We start from the raw sequence: 17,700 nt of genomic DNA on the forward strand, positions 1-17,700 counted from the left end.
ATGACTTTTTATAGAATAATTGTAACTTTTGACTTTTTATCTCACAATTTTGATTTTTTATCCCATATTTTTGACTTTTTATCTCATAAATATGATTTTTTTTTATATATAATAAATTTTAACTTTTTCATATAATTTTAAATTTTCCTATTATAATTGGAATTATAATAATCTTTCTGGGGGCCCAAAATCCCTAGCTACGCCCCTGAATTTGTGTCATGAAATATTAAAATGTGTTGGTTACTATAATATTTATTCTGAGCTCTGTAAAGCTGTTTCAGACTTTGTAATTTTGTTTTTCACTTTCCGGCCACCTTAAATTTCTCATGAAAATACCTTAAACTTTGAGAGCAAATCCCTCCCATACTCGAATAAAAAACTCAAAATATACACAAACACAAAATATACAAGCATATCCCCCAAAATTTTCATGAAAATTCCTGACAATTTTAAAACAATTTTCCCTCAAGATTCCCGCTAAATTATTTAAACTTCTATAAAAATTTCACGCCATCATCTAAAATATCCAACAGCAGACTTCATGACTATGTAGTAAGAAAGCCAGGTTAATGTCCTCTTATGTGCATGCAGGGTTTTAAAGGCTGATCCAGCTGCTCGCCCTTCCCATCTGTTTGTGTTTGAGCTACGCAGGAATGGTGAAGGTGTCTCGGTATGTTGGTTGAGCTACACGGAAGTGAGATTACAGCGTGTCGTTGTGTTTGAATGACAGGAGAGCCTCGACGCGCCTGTTGTCTGAACACAGCTGGATCCTCAACATGGCACCTAAAGACCCTCTGCTCGGCACTCTCAAAGGTAGGAATACTGAATAAACGCAGGATGGAAGCGTTTTTATCCAACCACAGTATTTGTGTCATAGCTGCTGAATGCCTCGTCTAGTTTTGCGCGTTTATGGCTCGCTTAAACAAACAAACGCATCGAGCATTTGAGTTTCATTCCTGCATCTTTATCATCGTTCCCGTATCTTCTGTCCTCTTCTTCTTAAATGGTACTAATGTGTAAAATGGCGATATAATGCATGCTGTAGGCTGTGAAAACCGTGTGTTTTTCTCCTGTCAGTGTTGTGTTATTGTGTTCCTCCCAGTTTGTGTGCTGAACCTTCAGTCAGATGGAGAGATCGTGACAGACACCAACCCTCACCTCTCCTCCTGCTGTGAGCTTCTGGAGCTGGTCCTCAGGAAGGGGCTCCAACGTCAGTATCACCACTATAATAGATTTAAGGTCCTGGTTTAGCTGGTTTAGTCCGAGCCCTTCAGATAAATATTACTACAGCCATAGAGTAGGGGAGACCAGGGCTGGCTGTCACACCTTTCACTCTTATGTAGCCTGTTAACACTTCATAGGGCACTCATTTAAATACTTGGAAATTAAAAATTTAAGCCCTAGAACAGGGGTGTCAAACTCAAGGCCCAGGGGCCAAATACAGCCTGCAAGACCACATCATATTTTTATTATAACTGGCCTACCGGAATGAGATCTACAGATTTCCTCCAGTAAAAAAAATTAAATTTAACCTGGAATATCTGAAACATCCTCTTAAGTAAAAAACAAACAAACATGAAAAGTAAAGTGAAAATAACGAAATAAAGAGTCAACAATGTGGGAAAAAATTTAATTAGTGATTTCATTTAATATTTTCAATTTTGCATCTCACAATTATGACTTGAATTTATGAATTTGACCTTTTATTTAATCCTTTTTTTTTTTAAATAACTTTGACTTTTTATCTTGTATTTGGTCTTTTAAGATTCACAATTTTAAATCTAATGTCATATTTTGACCTTTTCAACTCCTACCTTCTACTTTTAATCCCATATTTTGACATTCTAGACTCACTATTTAGAGCTTAAACTCGTGTTTTGACCTTTTAAATTCATGATTTTTGATTTAAATCGCATTTTTCACCTTTTTAACCCAAGATTCCAAATGTTATCTCATTTTTTGACCTTCTGATCTCATTTGCCTTTTGAAAACATAATTTTGACTTAATTCCATGTTTTGACCTTGTGACCTAAAAAGCTGACTTTTTTCTCAGATTTTGGGCCTTTAAACTTATCATTTCAACTTTTTTCAAATTCCAAAATCATTTATCATTAGTGCTAAGTTTTTTTTTTCCTCCCTATAATTGATTTCCGGTGAAAATAAGGTTGACGTTTATGGTTAAATGTTGACCCTCTTAGGCTCTCAGGTTAGACCTAAACTCAGAACCCGGCCCCTGCTGTGAGTTTGACACCCATGACCTAGAATATTATTGGTGGAAATCCCATTACCTTCTTACTTTTCTCACTTACATGTATTTTCATCATTATGATGAAAATCAACGTCAACAAGGTGAAGTGCATGCATATTTAGATGTAGTTAATGGAAAATAAACACATATAGAGTATAATGAGTATTTACTTGCTTATTAAAAAGTCATTTTGATGCGAAATAATCATTTTACAAGAGGTTGTATTTAGATTCTGACCTCTTTTAGGTACAAGACCACCAGTTATATCTTATAATTCCAACAGGAACCCTATAATAATCACAAATGTTACATAACTATGTGAATTCTAGCAGTGATGAGGCTCACAATAAAAGTAAAACTGATTTATGCCATTAGGTTGAATAATAATGTTATACTGTTGTCAAACTGACCAAAGCCACATATAATTATTTCACTATTCATATCAGTCATTTCTCTTTATAATTCCACCAAAAAAATTAAACCATCACAAATATTAAATGTCTGAATTATTTTAAGCAGAAATAAGGCTCACAGGGAAAATAAAACTGATACCACAGAAGCATGATAAAAATGTTATAAGGTAATGAAAATGATTAAAAAAATCACACATTGTTTCCTATTTATATCCTGAAATATCTATGAATCAGTAAAAATGTGCCTCTTTATCACATTATAATAAGTTATTTGTGCAGAAAATACCCTTAGTATGGTTGCTTGATGAGTCGGTCTTCTGTTTTAACATAGACAACAGTTTTTTACCCCTAAAAGGGCCTATAGCCAAATATGGTTCCTTAATTTTTCCTGCTAAAATTTCAGTAATTTCTAAAAATCCTATGCAAACAAAACCTTTCATGACACACATTATTCTACACCTTTACAATGTGTGAGCTTCATCAACTTATCATGCTTAGTTATGATGTTAAGGCCGTTTGTTTGGGACCAAAAAAGATGTAAAACTGCATTTCGTAAGTTCTGGAGGAAACAGGAAGTTTGAGACGCTACTGATTGGTCAGTTTCTGTAACTTTGACTCCACTGATTGGCTCAGAGAGAATTGGGTGGAGGCCACAGAGGAAATTGACCTTAATGACCATATTTGGTTTCTTGCCCCATAAGTGATCATCCATACATAGACCAAAGCTTACAGGTGTTGCTAATGATGTTAACAGGTTGTTATTAAGCATTAAGACACTCTAATCATTGAGTTCGTGTTTTATTTGCAGTATTGAGTGAGTGTTGGTTTCTTTTCCTTGCAGAGCCAGTTCTCAGTCTGGTACACAGAGACTACTGGCACTGTTTCGAACAAATCACCCAACAAGACACCTGTGGCAGGTAACAATATCCTGTCATGACTTCCTGATCAGATACATTACACTGTTATAGATGTTCACTGTTATAAAAAGTCTTAATGCAATCATATAAAGCATTCTATCTATTGACTTTCAAAGATGAAACCATAACAGGTCAAAACACTTTGAAAAAGTATTTGCACAGTTTGCAATGCAATGATTTTCAAATCTCATAAACCCATATTTTATTCAGATGTTAAAACTCAGACATCTCAAAAAAGTTGGGACACAGCCACGTTTACCCTCGTGTAGCATCCCCTACAGCAGCCTGTACAAGGGAGAGGAATGTTGTCCCATTCTTGTATGATGTAGGAGTCTAGCTACTAAACTGTCCTTGAAATAAATGTCAAATTTTGATTAATCTGACCACAGATAAGTTTTCCATTCTGCCACAGTCCATTTTAAATAAGCTTTGGCCCAGAGAAGACAGCGGTATTTCTGGATTGTGTTCACATGTGGCTTCTTCTTTGCATGATCCAGCTTTAACTGACATTTGTGGATGGCACAGCCAAGTGATTTGTGGAAGTGTTCCTGAGCCCATGCAGGCATTTCCAGTACAGAATCATACCTGTTTTTAATGCAGCACTGCCTGAGAGCTGAAAGATCATGTGCAGCCAACATTGACCTTCAACCTTGTCCCTTGCACACAGAGATTTCTCCAGATTCTCTGAAATGTTTGATGATATTATGGACTATAGATGGTGGGATATTCAAAGTCTTCACAGTTTTACTTGGAGGACATTTTTCTGATTTTTTTTGGCATTTTATACCAGTCATGTTACTGACCTGTTGCTAATTCATCTAATTAGTTGCACTTACTTTTCCAGCTTTTTGTTGCACCATCCCTTCTTTTTTGAGATGTGTTGCTGCCATCAAATGTAAAATGAGTTAATATTTTCATGCAATGATAAAACGTCTCAGTTTTAACATGTGATATGTTGTTTATGTTCAATTGTGAATTAATTATGGGTCTATGAGATGTACAAATTATTGCATTCTGTTCTTGCATCCTGTAATTCAGAGTAAAACCAAAATAAGAAATAATAAATTTTCTGTGATCCAACAAAAATTTCTCCAGCACTATAAAAATACTCACTTTCTTCAAAAAACAGTGTCTTACTTGAATAATACTTGTAAAAATCCTTGGTTGGATTCTTGTACAGACATCCTAAAGACTGAAACCTTTTTAAATTCCAGTTTCTATGACACTTGTTAATGCCCTGCTTTTATTTCTGCTATGTGTAGGCTTTCTGCGCTGTCCTTGGTGGTGGAGCAGACCAGAGTTTGCAGGAAGCTGCTCTCAGCTCAGGGTCGAGGCCGCTACCTGCTCAGACTGGCTCTCAGTCGTAAGACTCTACCTCAGTTCATCACACACCTGCTGCATACACCCAGAGTCCTGGAGGTCAGACATGTGGACAAGATAGATTTTTATAATGCATTGAATTTGGAGACTGATACCTTTAACTGTGTGCTTACAGTGTTATAGATTAAATGTTCTCCAGATTTTTGGAACATTCAAGTCTAATAGCAGCCTCTGTTTGTGTAATGCTCTCATGGTTTTTCCTCCTCTCAAGTGGTACAGCGCGGAAATGTCCATCCTCAGGAATGAAGAGTTTTTAGGTGGGGCTTTTTACTTGATCTCACTATCTAACATCCCAGGAAATCTTTGTCACCACTGCTGCTCAGTTGGAAAGACAAAAAACAGCTTTCTTCCTCTTTCAGAGCCTTTCATGTCGCTGCTTCTGGTCCTCTCTCACATGGACTTTAAACTGGACATGGAGGTAAGAGCAACTCTTTATTTAACGTATGAAAAAATGTGAGGTGTTGATTGTGTACCCATGTTTCAAAAATCAAGGCAAATACACTTAAATGTTTCAGATCAGCAAACAAATTTCCATATTAGATAGAGATAACCAGAGTAAATAGACAATGCAGTTTTTAATGATGATTTCACTTATTAAGAAGGAAAAAAAATCATCGAAACCTACCTGGCCCTATGTGAAAAAGTCATCTTCCCCTAACCCTAATAACTGGTTGTTCTGCACTTGGCAGGGACAACTGCAAGCAAGAATTTGAGATTTCTGGCAATGAGTCTTTCACATCATTGTGGAAGGATTTTGGCCCACTCTTCTTTGCAGGATTGTTTTGATTCAGCCATATTGGAGGGTTTCCCAGCATGAACTACTTGGTTAAGGCCATGCCACAGCATCTCAATCAGATTTAAGTCCAGATTTTGACTAGGCCACTCCAATACCTTCTTTTTTTAAGCCATTCAGAGGTGGACTTGCTGGTCTGTTCTGATCATTTCCCTGCTGCATAACCATGTGCTCCTGGGTTATGCAGCAAAGCAGCCCCAGACCATCACACTAACACCACCATGTTTGACTGTTAGCATGGTTTTCTTTTTATGTCCATTTTACACCCGATGTAACAAGACCCATACTTTCCAAAAAGTTCAACTTTTGTCTGGTCAGTCCACAGAATATTTGTCCAAAAGTCTTGGGGATCATCAGGATGTTTGATCATCAGGAACATTTGTGTTCTTTTTGGACAGCAGTGTCTTTGGTCTTTGGAACTCTCCCATGATGCCATTGTTGCCTGGTTTCTTTCTTCATGAACTCTGACCTTAACTGAGTCAAGTGAGGTCTGCAGGTCTTCAGATGTTGTTCTGGGCTCTTTTGTGACCTCCTGGATGAGTCGTTGATGAGCTCTTGGAGTCATTTTTGTAGGTTGGCCATTCCTGGGAAGGTTCACCACTGTTCCAAGTTTTCTCCATTTGTGGGTAATGGCTCTCAATGTGGCTCACTGGAGTCTCAAGGCCTTGGAAATGTCTTGTTACCCTTTCCAGACTGATAGATGTTAATGTCAATCTTAAATGTCTTTAGATGCTGCCATGATGTGTTGTCTTTTCAGATCTTTTAGCCTACTTCAGTTTGTCAGACAGGTTCTATTTAAGAAATATCTGTATTCAACAGGTCTGGCAGTGATCAGGCCTGGATATGGCTGGTGAAATTGAACTCAGCTTTCAAAAAAATGTGGTTAATCACAGTTAATTCATGATTTAACAATAGTCGGGGTTTGCTTTTTCTTATAGGACCAGGTAGATTTGGGTGTTTTTTCCGCCTTCTAATTGTTATCATCATTTATAAACTGCATTTTGTATTTATTCAGATTATTTGTTGATGATTTGAAACATTTAAGTGTGGTAAATATGCAAAAAAATATCAGGAAGGTGGCAGATACTTTCTTAAAGCTCTGATTAAATCAGTTATCTTATTCTGAACTAATGACTGCCACTAACCTTTTTTTTAACAGAATTGCAGTTTTCTGGATGAGAGCTGGCTCCTACCGGTAGGAAAACATGGTTTTGCAGTTTAACTCACTTTAGTCACCATAATTTGAAATGCCTAGTTGTGGGAAGTCTTAAATTTAAAGAAAATCCTGCATACTATGAGAAGGCAGAAAATCAGCCACCTCAGACTGTGAGAATTGGTCTCTTATTTACGTTTTTTGGTTGCAGGTGTGTGAGACATATGAAATAGTGCCCTGTCGGGAGGTGGGGATGGTGCTGAGGTTTGTACTTAATCTCTAAAAGGTACCATCCTTCAACAGTTCTCATAAAGTAACCAGTTATCTCCCTGTGCATCTCTGTCTGTGTGTCGCAGGTATCTCAGTGGGCGTGTCTTTGTCCTGGAGCTGATACCTGGTTGTCAGGCCTATGTTGACAAATTTATCTGTCCTGGTGACGTTATTGATGAGATCAATGGGACCTCGCTGAGGAATTCTAAAACTGGACAGGTAATCTCAAGCATGCAGTGTTTTATTGAATCCAAACAACTACCTGTGGTATTAACAGATTATGTTCCTTTATATCAGGGCTGTCCAAACTTTTCTCACTGAGGGCCACATGTAGAAATATGCTAGGATGGTCGGGCCTCTTCATCCCTCACCTTTAGGGTATTAAAGTTAAAACCAACCAAAGCAAAACCAATTCTTTCAGTTATCCTGTCAAAATGATGGCAAAAAAGCCAAAGAATCTAAAGTTAAAATCAATCGGAAGCAGGATAAGACATGCCATGTGACTGGATATGCTTAAATGGATAGTTATTGCCTTAAAAGGCAAAGAGCCAATCATTTTGAGAACCGTAGGGAGGCCAGTTATTTTCAGGGGGGGGGCTGTTTGGCCCTGGCTACTATTGCCTCAGCGTGTGGTGAAGATGAGAATGTCGTTCTGTGCAGCAGAGAGAGAAGACACTGACAGCTGATCTCCTTATCAGACACAAAACAAGCAAACTGCAGGAAGGTGCACCGAAGAGATTTGGTGCAGTGAAGATGATCAAAGTGATATGATTAAAAGATGGAGAATAAAGAGGCAAGTGAGGGCCATTCATGCTGCTATTTGCTGCCAAAATCCATCAGGAGTTATAGATCAAGACTGCATTATTTTGGTTGCCATTTACAGTGAGGGGGCTGCACGGCGGCACCGCTTCCCAGTCAGGGCCTTTCTGTGTGGAGTGTGCATGTTCTCCCTGTGCATACGTGGGTCCTCTCTGGGTACTCCGGCTTCCTCCCGTCACCAAAAGCCATACTTAATGGGTTAATTAACTCTCAATTGGTCGTAGGTGTGGGTGTGAACCTGCCTGTTTGTCTGTCTCTATATATGTCAGGCCTGTGACTGACTGGCTGACCAGTCCAGGGTGCACCCCGCCTCTCGCCCAATGACAGCTGGGATAGGCTCCAGCCCCCTGCGACCCCCAACGGAATAAGTGGTATAAAAAATGTATGGATGGATTTACAGTGAGGTGTCGTGCCAATGCTTTAGTTTAATACCACTTTAAAATGGCTGCTGTAATTTCAGTTTGCCACCAGATGTCACTGTTTTTCCAGAGACGAAACCTCAAAGCTTTGCACCTTTTTTTTTGGCACAAAGTGAGAGAAAGCTCCAGTGCCTCGTGAGGCTTCATCCACCTTTCACATGTTACTCATGAAACAGGCCCCATTTTTATTTAGGCAGAAGAGCAGCCAGCTAGCCAGTCCTTATCTACTAACTATGCAAATGTGGTGTCGGTTAACTAGAAGGTTTTTTTACTCATTCATCACCTAGTAACCACACCACCTTTGCCAGTTAACCAGCAGTTAGTTACTCATTTTTATGTACCTTCTTGTAAGAGGATACCAGATAGTTTTCGTAATTTCATTGCACCAATCCCACAATCCTAGCCCTATCATGCCTCATGCCACATGGCTGTGCAATCTCATGAGGCCATTCCAGAAAGAAACCGGAAACTGTTGAAACAGGGCACAGGTTCAAAATAAAGGATTTGTTCTTTAAAGCTGCCACAATTGAACATTGTCCTAGTAGAGGGGTGTCAAACTCAAGGCCCAAATCCGGCCAGTGGAACAGTTAAATCCGGTCTGCTAGATTATAACATATGTCTGTTATAACTGGCCCATCAGTCTGAGGTCTGCAGATTTCCTCAAGTATGAAAATGTAAAATTATTCTTAGATGATTTAAGATATCTTTGAGTCATAAAATCTGAAAAAGTAAGGAGTACAAATAATTAGAAGTCAGGAATGTGGAAAAAATTAATTTGTCTTTTAATTTCATATTCTAAAGTTGCATCTCACAATTAGGAATCAAACTTGACTTTTTATGAGCATTTCAACTCATAATTTTGACTTCTTATACAATATTTTGAGATGTCATATTCATAATTTTAAATTTTTAAGTCATGTTTTGACCTTTTTAAGTAATTATTTTGTATTTTATTTCATATTTTCAACTCCTAACTTCGACTTCATAATTCTGTAGTTTGACCTTTTAGACTCTCAGTTAAAACATTTTGAATGATATTTTGACTTTTAAATTCATGATTACAATTTTTTCTTCATATTTTGACCTTTTAAACTCTTGATTTTGACTTTCTTTCTGATATATTTGGCCTTTAAAAACCTTATTTTTCAATTTCATGTTTCAACCTTTTTGAATCAATAAATGAACTTTTCTCAGATTTTGAGCCTTTAAACTTATCTTTTTAACTTTTTTTGATTTCAAAATCATATATCATCAGTGCTAAGGTTTTTCTTTCATACTTTAATACTGGTGAAATAAGGTTGACAGTTTATGGTTAAAAAGATGACCCTCTTAGGCCCTCAGGTTAGACTTGAATCCAGAATTGAGTTTGACACCCCTGTCCTAGTAAAAACCTGAGGTAAATCTTATCCATCCCTCATTTGTGAATGTTATGTTCCTTTTATTCTGCAGGTACAGAGTTACCCAGTAGGAAACTTTAGTATTTCAGTAACATTAACGTTACTGTCTTCACCTCCAGTGTTCCAGTAAACCATGTCAAACATTATGTCAGGATGCTGGAATTAAAGGATTTGTTTGTTTTCCTTCATTATTTCTTTAATGATTTGAAACAACTTTTTACTGTAACATCTACTACTGTTTGTAAACCTTCTGAAAGCCTGAGGTTCTGATACCCTTAGAGGGGACACCAAAGATCTCAGTGGGGTCATGGGGCCCTGTCTGCTCTGACCCTCTAAAAATTAGATGTTCAGAAATTTTTTGAATCATGATTAGAGACATAGCTTATGACTGATTATTGGGGCTTTAATGATAAAAAAAAATAAAGGGGATCTGTTCATTTTGGAGAAAAAAAAATTACGAGGAAAAAACATTTTTTTAGATTATAAAGTTGTTGATTTACAAGAAGCTAAACTAAGAATTTCAGAATATAAAATGTTAGGAATTTTGGAATTATAAACTCAAAATTTCAAGTTTTTATGGTTGTGTATTCACAACATTGCAAAGTAAAAAACATCACGAGAAACTAATCTGAAAACAGCCATTGGATTACCCCAGTTTACAGAAAAGTCTCTTCTTAATCCAGGTGATTATGATATTGAGATTATTGTGGGCCAAACTCCCTACTACCTCTTTTTTTATCTGTCCCAACAAGAAATACCATTTGCCCATGCTCTCAATTGCTTGAATTGTGCAAGAAAAACAGCATCTTCTGGTATGATTTTCCATCCATTTCTATACTGCTTATCCCACTGGGGGTCGCAGGGGTGTTGGAGCCTGTCCAAGCTGTCATTGGGCGAGAGGCAGGGTACACCCCGGACTGGTCGCCAGTCAATCACAGGGCTGGCATACAGAGACAAACAACCATTGCCAGTTTAGAGTCACTGATTAACCTAAGAGCATTTCTTTGGTGGTGGGAGGAAGCTGAAGTACCCGGAGAGAATCCATGCATGCGCGGGAGAACATGCAAACTCCACAGAAAGGTCTTGACTGGGAAGTGAACCAGGAACCTTCTTGCTGTGAGGCAATGGTGTTTCCACTGGCAGCCCTGGTCTGATTTTCTTCCACAGAAATTGTTATTTTAAACTTTATACTCTCAAAAATGTGGGTTTTTTCAGCATACATTTATGATTTTTTAAATTAGAGAACCAGTGAATGACTAAGCCCATGCAGGAACTGTAGTCTCAAAGAACACAATCACTAGAGCCCTGCGCAGGAATGGACTGAGAGGTTGCAGATCAGGAAAAACTAAACTTCTGCAGAAGAGACACCTTCAAGCCAGACTGAAGTCTGCTGAGGACAACCTGGAGAAAGATCCTGACACTGGAAAGGTGTTCTTTGGTCAGATGAAACTAAACTGGAGCTCATTGTCCATAGAACTGTTGCTTATGTTTGGAGAAAGAAGGGAGTAGCGTATCACCCAAAAAACCCCGTCCCCAGGGTGAAACACTGCAGTGGGAGGATTATGCTGTGGGAATGCTTCAGTGAGTCTGGAACTGGGAATCTGGTAAAGTTGGCAGGGATTGTGAAGAAAGGATATGTGAAGTTTCTGAAAGAAAACCTGAAGCAGTCAGCCAAACTGGGTCTGGGTCATCGCTTTTTCTTCCAACACAACAATGACCCAAAACTTATGTGGTCCCTGGTAAAGAGCTACCTCCAGAAGACTAAAGTGAGCATGACTGAGTGTCCTGCACAAAGCCCTGACTTAAATCCCCTTGAAAACCTGTGAGGTGAACTGAAGACTAAGGTCCATGCCAGAAGACCATCAAATCTGGAGGAACTGGAGAGTTTGGCCAAAGAAGAACAGGCTGGGATTCCTCAGGAGACAAGTCAAAGACTAAACTACAACAAACAACTGCAGGCTGACTACTAGCATCAGGGGGGATCTTCATTTAGACCCTGGTAGTTTTTGGTTTTTTGGGGAATAATTTTGTGTATGTGAGCAAAGTAAAATAATAATAATAGTATCTAATTGCATCTTTGCATGTGCCACTTATGCACTGAGCCGGAGGCTGTTAAAGATGGTGATGCTGTTAAGAGTTCTGGTGGCTGCTAGGGGCCATGGGATAGGTTAAACTTCTTATCAGTAGCACATAAGGGCATAATGGAGAATAGGGGCCCTTCTCTAGGCCCTTATCCTTTCATTAGGTCATGACTATCCTGTGTTAATTTCAGAAATAATGTCTTATCATGTTATCACCTCATGTAGTTCAATGACATTGCAAATTTCTCGTCTTATCTGCACCCAACCTGAGTGTCAGTCTAATCAGCAGCCATGCATTAGTATGCAAGGTTAACATGAGTAGATATGGCAACACTGCAACTTTATATTAAACAGGTGCAGAAAATAAAACGGTGACCAGAGATTTTAAACCAGTTTTTAAAGCACATCACAGTCGAATCATCAACAAATCACCTGTCTAGACATTTTTATTGTCTTCTCCCAAGCATAAACTACATGAATGTGCAATGATTGCTTTACTCCTCTGTGATAAGAGGACTCAGGGCTGTACAGTACAGCTGTCTATTTATTACATCCTGGTTACACCTGTTTTTAATTCTCTCCTCTAAAATCTTTTTTTTACATTTTCTCTGATTTTACAGGCAGGTGTTGTTCTATCTCGACTGAAGGGGTGCCCACTGTCCATGCGTGTTTTGCGTTGGAAGGCCCACGATGGGACGGTGTATAGGCCCCTTATCAAACTCCTGCAGGCGCTGAGGATAGAGAACCCCACCCTGCAGCTTGGCCCTGTTCCCTCCCAGCAATCTGCCTCAACAGAGCAGAAAACCTCTCCATCACAGTGTCTGAAGGAAGGAAGGCAAGTTTGAAAACAAACCCTTTACTGTGATTCCAGGAATGTGAGAGTCCTTTGTTAATAAGGCCACAATTTATTTCTCTTACAGGATTGTTCATATAGTGCAGTTCCTGGGCAAAGCAAATATTGGAATGGTAATTTCTGACTTTTACTTTGGATAATAAAATTTCCTTTACTCATTTACTCATTTTCTTTACTCATATATCTCAGAACAGAAATACATGCTAAAAATGTTAAAATTGGATTAAACTTTTTTGGTCTAAGGCAGGGATGTCCAAATTAACATATTGGTAACTAAAATAATAACAGTATCTTGATTTATAACGCACCAATGGAATGGGGCAGCAAATGGCAGCCTTGGTGATGTTCCAGGGATGGAGCAAGTGGTAGCCAGGGCCAACCAGGCCCCCCTGAAATCTGATTTGCCACTCTTAAATCATTAAAATGATTGGCTGTTTCCCTTGTCATGAATTAGCCATTTTAGTATGCCCAATCACTATGCATATCTTGGCTTATTAAACTGGTTTTACTAACTTGAATACCCTCATAATGAGGTTTATGAAAGTGGCCCCACCTTCCTTATATATTTCTGTATGTGGCCCCTGGTCTAAGGTAAGGGTAAGGATACCAAAAGTTAAAGCCTGACCTGCAAGACCCAATTATAAAACATGTAATGATGCAAATACATGTTAACGCAGCAAGTGTAGCTTATGTAGCTCTGCTAGCTGTGCAGGGTACAAAGTAACAGAGCTACATAGCTAAAACTAAGCTTACAAAGCAGCTATGCAAGGTACATTTCTATGTTATCTGTGTAGCTAAGTAAGCTTTAGCTACATTTGCCAAAGCTTGCATTGCTAAAACACGCATTGCTAAAGCTAACTTAGCTATAGATAACAGAGCTTTGTAGGTAATGTTGCCAAAGCTAAGCTCACAAAGCACAATAAGCTACATAGGTACATTATCTACATAGCTACATTAGCTTAGCTTTGTTTGCGAAAACTTGCATTGCTAAGCTAACTTAGCTATAGATAACGGAGCTATGTAGGTAACGTTGCCAAAGCTAAGCTAATAAAGCAGCTGTGAGCTACATAGGTACATTATCTACGCAACTACGTTAGCTTAGCTTTGTTTGCGAAACTCACGTTGCTAAAGCTAACTTAGCTATAGATAACGGAGCTATGTAGGTTGCCAAAGCTTAGCTCATAAAGCGGGGTAAGCTATATAGGTACACCATCAGTATCATCTACGCTGAGCTTTAGCTTTGTTTGCAAAAGCTCTCATTGCTAAAGCTAACTTAGCTACAGTGGCTTAACTAGTAACATTAATTTCACTGTTAGCATAGCTATGTTAGCTTTAGCTAAAGCTAACGAAGCTATAGCAAGCCACTGTTCATGTAACTACTTCTAAAATCAGTCGATATGTAATTTAAACCCTGATTAGACCTCTGATCTTTTTCTCTGTTTTATTTATGAAATGTTTTTTAGTCTGTATTGTTTGCAATGTGGTTATTTCATGAATGTAACCACCAGACTTTGTTTAAGAATAAAGTTGAATTAGAAACAAAAAATAAAAATGGGAAATATGTTGTACTTCCTTCCTGAGATATAAGGTGTCTCAGAAATGTACGGTCTGCAGGCTGACCCCTCTCAATTATGCTAAAGCAATAAGATTGGAGATAAGGCACCTTTCCCCTGATGTTCTAATCAATATGCTTTGTGTAATCTCTGTATCGAAATGTTTTGGCATCTGGTGAATTATTTGAATCAAAGAAACATTTTTACTGATGACCTTCAGGACCACTGTACAATACTGATTATTTCTATATCATTACTTCAGTTTGGAGGCAAGGAGGTACTGCAGCAAGCCATCCCTCTAGTACTGCAGAAAAACCTGCCAGGCAAGGTAATGAAACCACTCCTGTGCCTGAGGGCATGCTGGATCCTGTTGTGGGACAATTTTAGTCAATAATATCAGTGTTTCATGTTCTGCAGGAGGTGCTTCTAGATCTGAAGGAAACACATTTGACATGCACTGACAGAAAAAGTAAACTGGTGAGTGATGTAAACAAATTCCACTGTTAGTGTCCACATGTTTACCGTATTCAGCAACACTGTTTTTCTCCCCAGGAGCTGTTTGAACACCACTATCCTGAGATTTCATGTGTAGGGAGATACAGTCAACCAGACTACACCATCTTTGCATTTTGTGTGGCGTACGTATTCATCTTTATAAGTATTCTTCCTTTGCAGCTAGACCTAGAGATAGAAAAAGTTTACAGAACCATAAAACCACACACAAGGGGGGTATTCCATGAAGGTGGATAAAGGGTTAAGTAAGTCTGGTTTAACTCTGTTCCATCAAAATGGCTTATTTAAGTCTCAGCTGATGCCATCTTACTCTTCAGGACTAGCCTGCTCTGGAGGAGCTAAGTCTAGCTGTGCTTCACTGGTTTGCATATTTTTGCTCTCATTTACATATTTAGTTAATTCAGGCTTAAAAAACAAGGCATTAAGGTTTTATAACACCATGACCACATTTGTAACAGGACTGTAAAACGCAGACTGTGCCCATTTCTGTCACTATACAACTACGTATAGCACAGGTTTACTTTGGTTTCAATGGCTATTGTAAAAATGGCATCCAAAATGTAAAAGAAGCTGAGATTTGACATTTACCTTAAAAAAACATTTTAATAATCAACCTAAGGTTATTAGAAATGTGTGAGTTTCAAGCTGAACTGCAAAAAATATACAAGCTATTTTCAATCTGTCAGGGAATGCATTACAAATAGCAGTAAGAATTTTTATTGCCTGATTATAAAATGTACAGTTTGACAAAATAGCTCTATCAACAATAAAATTAGCTTGTTTTGTTGATTTGTGAAATGCAACAGTTATTTATTTTTGGTCAAAACTTAATTTTTCTCTTAAAACTTTTTAAATATACTTTGTTTTGGTATTCTGCTACATTTTTTAAAATATTTTAATATCCTCTTTTCAACTATGATTTGGGCTTCGTAAACATCCTATGCCAAGCACACATGTTGATTTTTTAAGCCGGACTGGGGGTTGGCAGCGACGAGACACATCTGATTCACGTTAGTGGAAGTTATGGCTTAAGTCGGTGGTTCTCAACTGGTCGGGCCTCAGGACCCACTACCAACTCTGACAGAATTATCGTGAATTTTTCTACAACTCCCACCAATCATATTTATTTAATGAATGTCACAGTTTGGACCCAAATGGATAAAACACGATTGAACAGGACAAAAAAACATGTTTAAAACAGATGGACAAGCAGGCATCTGTCTGATTTTTGTTTCGTTGCTAATGATGTCGTCTTATGTGTGTTTATGGTTTTACTTTCATATAATATCATACTGTCTTTCCCTAGATATTTTTATCTTTTACTATTTTAACTGCCTTCAAGATCGTCTGTCTTTCCCTTTCCTTTCAATTATGCTAATTCCGTAGACATTTGTCTCTGTTTTGACTTTGTGTTTGATTATCAAGAATTTCTTTGTTTGGTTAACTGCTAATCTGTTTATCTTGTGAATCCCTGAGCGCTTGCTTTTGTTATGTCTGTTAAGCCACTTTGCAAACATCTGTTTTTAAAGGTGCTATATAAATAAAGTTATTACTGTTATTTTACTCCATTTTCCCAAGAAAGCATGGAAATTTTGTTCAAGGATTTTCCTCATTAGTTTGAAAAAACAAGCTTTGTTATTCAAAGAAAACAAAGATTTGTAGAAATCTGAGACATATTCTGAGATGTACTTGTCCTCACATGAAAACCTAAAAAATACATGTATAATGTAACTGCGGTCCTACACACTTTTTCCTGACAACCCACTGGCTTAAATGACTCTTATAGCTTGTTCAAGTAAATTCAGGAAAGCTCAACTATTGTTTGGTACTTTAACGCAGGGGTTCTCAATGTTGGAGTCGGGACCCCATTGGGGGTCGCAAGACACTGAGAGGAGGTCTCCAGATGCTTTAAAAAAACAAGAACAATTTTGAATTACACTGTTGCCACTTTACACCAATTTTGCCTAATTTTAACACGTTTTAATCACTTTTTCCCACCAATTTAAACATATTTTTGCAACTTATAACCCATTTTTGTAGTTTTTAACCCTTTTCACCACTTTTTTCTGCCTGTTTTTGCCACTTAAAAAAATCATGCAACTCTCTGCCTATTGTTGGATCTGTTAACACATTATTGCCACTATTAACCCCTTTTACCACTTTTTAAGCCAAATTTTACATTTGATATGCCCCATTTTTGTCAGTTTCTGATGTTTTTTGCCCCAGCTAACCCCTTTTTTTGCGATTTTTATATCTATTTCATCACAATTCACCAATTTTCCATTGATTTTTGCCACTTTAACGCCATTTCAGCCACGTTTGCATCCCCTTTTACCACTTAATATGCCCATTTTTGTCACTTTATTGCATTTTTGGTTATTTCTTGCCACTTTTCACATTTTTGGCATTTCAAAGCCATTTCTGCTGCTTTTAAAATCTATTTTCACCACCTTTCCCACAAATGCCATTAACCCATTTTAGCTATTTTTTACATTAAGAGGGCTTCTTGCTACGCAAATAATTTAAAAAAAATCTTATAAGAGTGGATATTAAGGTAAAAGAAATTTTGAAGTGTGTCATGTGATGATGCAATATCCATGTGATTGGCGGAGCCCAGAAGTCATCTCTGCATGTCTTTGTTCAGAGACTCTCCAGAAACCCCCCAGTCGACAGGCTTCTGCTGCGTGGTCCTCAGAGCCAGCACCATCAAGGATTGTGAGGAGATAGTTTGTCGTATAGGTGAGACGCTGCAGTTTACAAGTTATAAACTAATCTGTAAATCAAACAAGTTTTAATTTTTTTCCCCCCTTTTACAGCTACTGGTTTCAAGCATACAGAGTGGTTTGTATAATTTGTGTAAATGTGAATAAAATCATTTCAAAAAGTAAAAA

At 37.9% G+C, this 17,700-nt stretch overlaps 1 protein-coding gene across 1 annotated transcript; it reads left to right on the plus strand.

Moving 5' to 3' along the window:
- The first annotated feature begins 678 nt into the window (after window positions 1-678).
- si:ch211-250n8.1 lies at window positions 679-17,669 on the plus strand. Its single transcript, XM_041814839.1, has 16 exons — window positions 679-813; window positions 1,103-1,210; window positions 3,503-3,578; window positions 4,841-4,997; window positions 5,170-5,215; window positions 5,318-5,376; window positions 6,911-6,946; window positions 7,116-7,168; window positions 7,261-7,393; window positions 12,511-12,725; window positions 12,811-12,856; window positions 14,559-14,624; window positions 14,714-14,773; window positions 14,849-14,934; window positions 17,454-17,548; window positions 17,626-17,669. Exons 1-16 carry the CDS (start codon window positions 777-779, stop codon window positions 17,658-17,660), a joined length of 1,308 nt encoding a protein of 435 aa, XP_041670773.1. The 5' UTR covers window positions 679-776; the 3' UTR covers window positions 17,661-17,669.
- Window positions 17,670-17,700: the final 31 nt, after the last annotated feature.

Source organism: Cheilinus undulatus, linkage group 20 (genome assembly GCF_018320785.1).
Source record: "Cheilinus undulatus linkage group 20, ASM1832078v1, whole genome shotgun sequence".
Taxonomy (NCBI): domain Eukaryota; kingdom Metazoa; phylum Chordata; class Actinopteri; order Labriformes; family Labridae; genus Cheilinus; species Cheilinus undulatus.

Excerpts from the sequence above, each read along its gene's own strand:
- si:ch211-250n8.1 (XM_041814839.1), top strand. The coding sequence starts at position 777 with ATGGCACCTAAAGACCCTCTGCTCGGCACTCTCAAAG. Across the intron at positions 3,579-4,840 it reads CAACAAGACACCTGTGGCAG|GCTTTCTGCGCTGTCCTTGG; the intron begins GTAACAATATCC and ends TGCTATGTGTAG. Across the intron at positions 7,394-12,510 it reads GGAATTCTAAAACTGGACAG|GCAGGTGTTGTTCTATCTCG; the intron begins GTAATCTCAAGC and ends CTGATTTTACAG.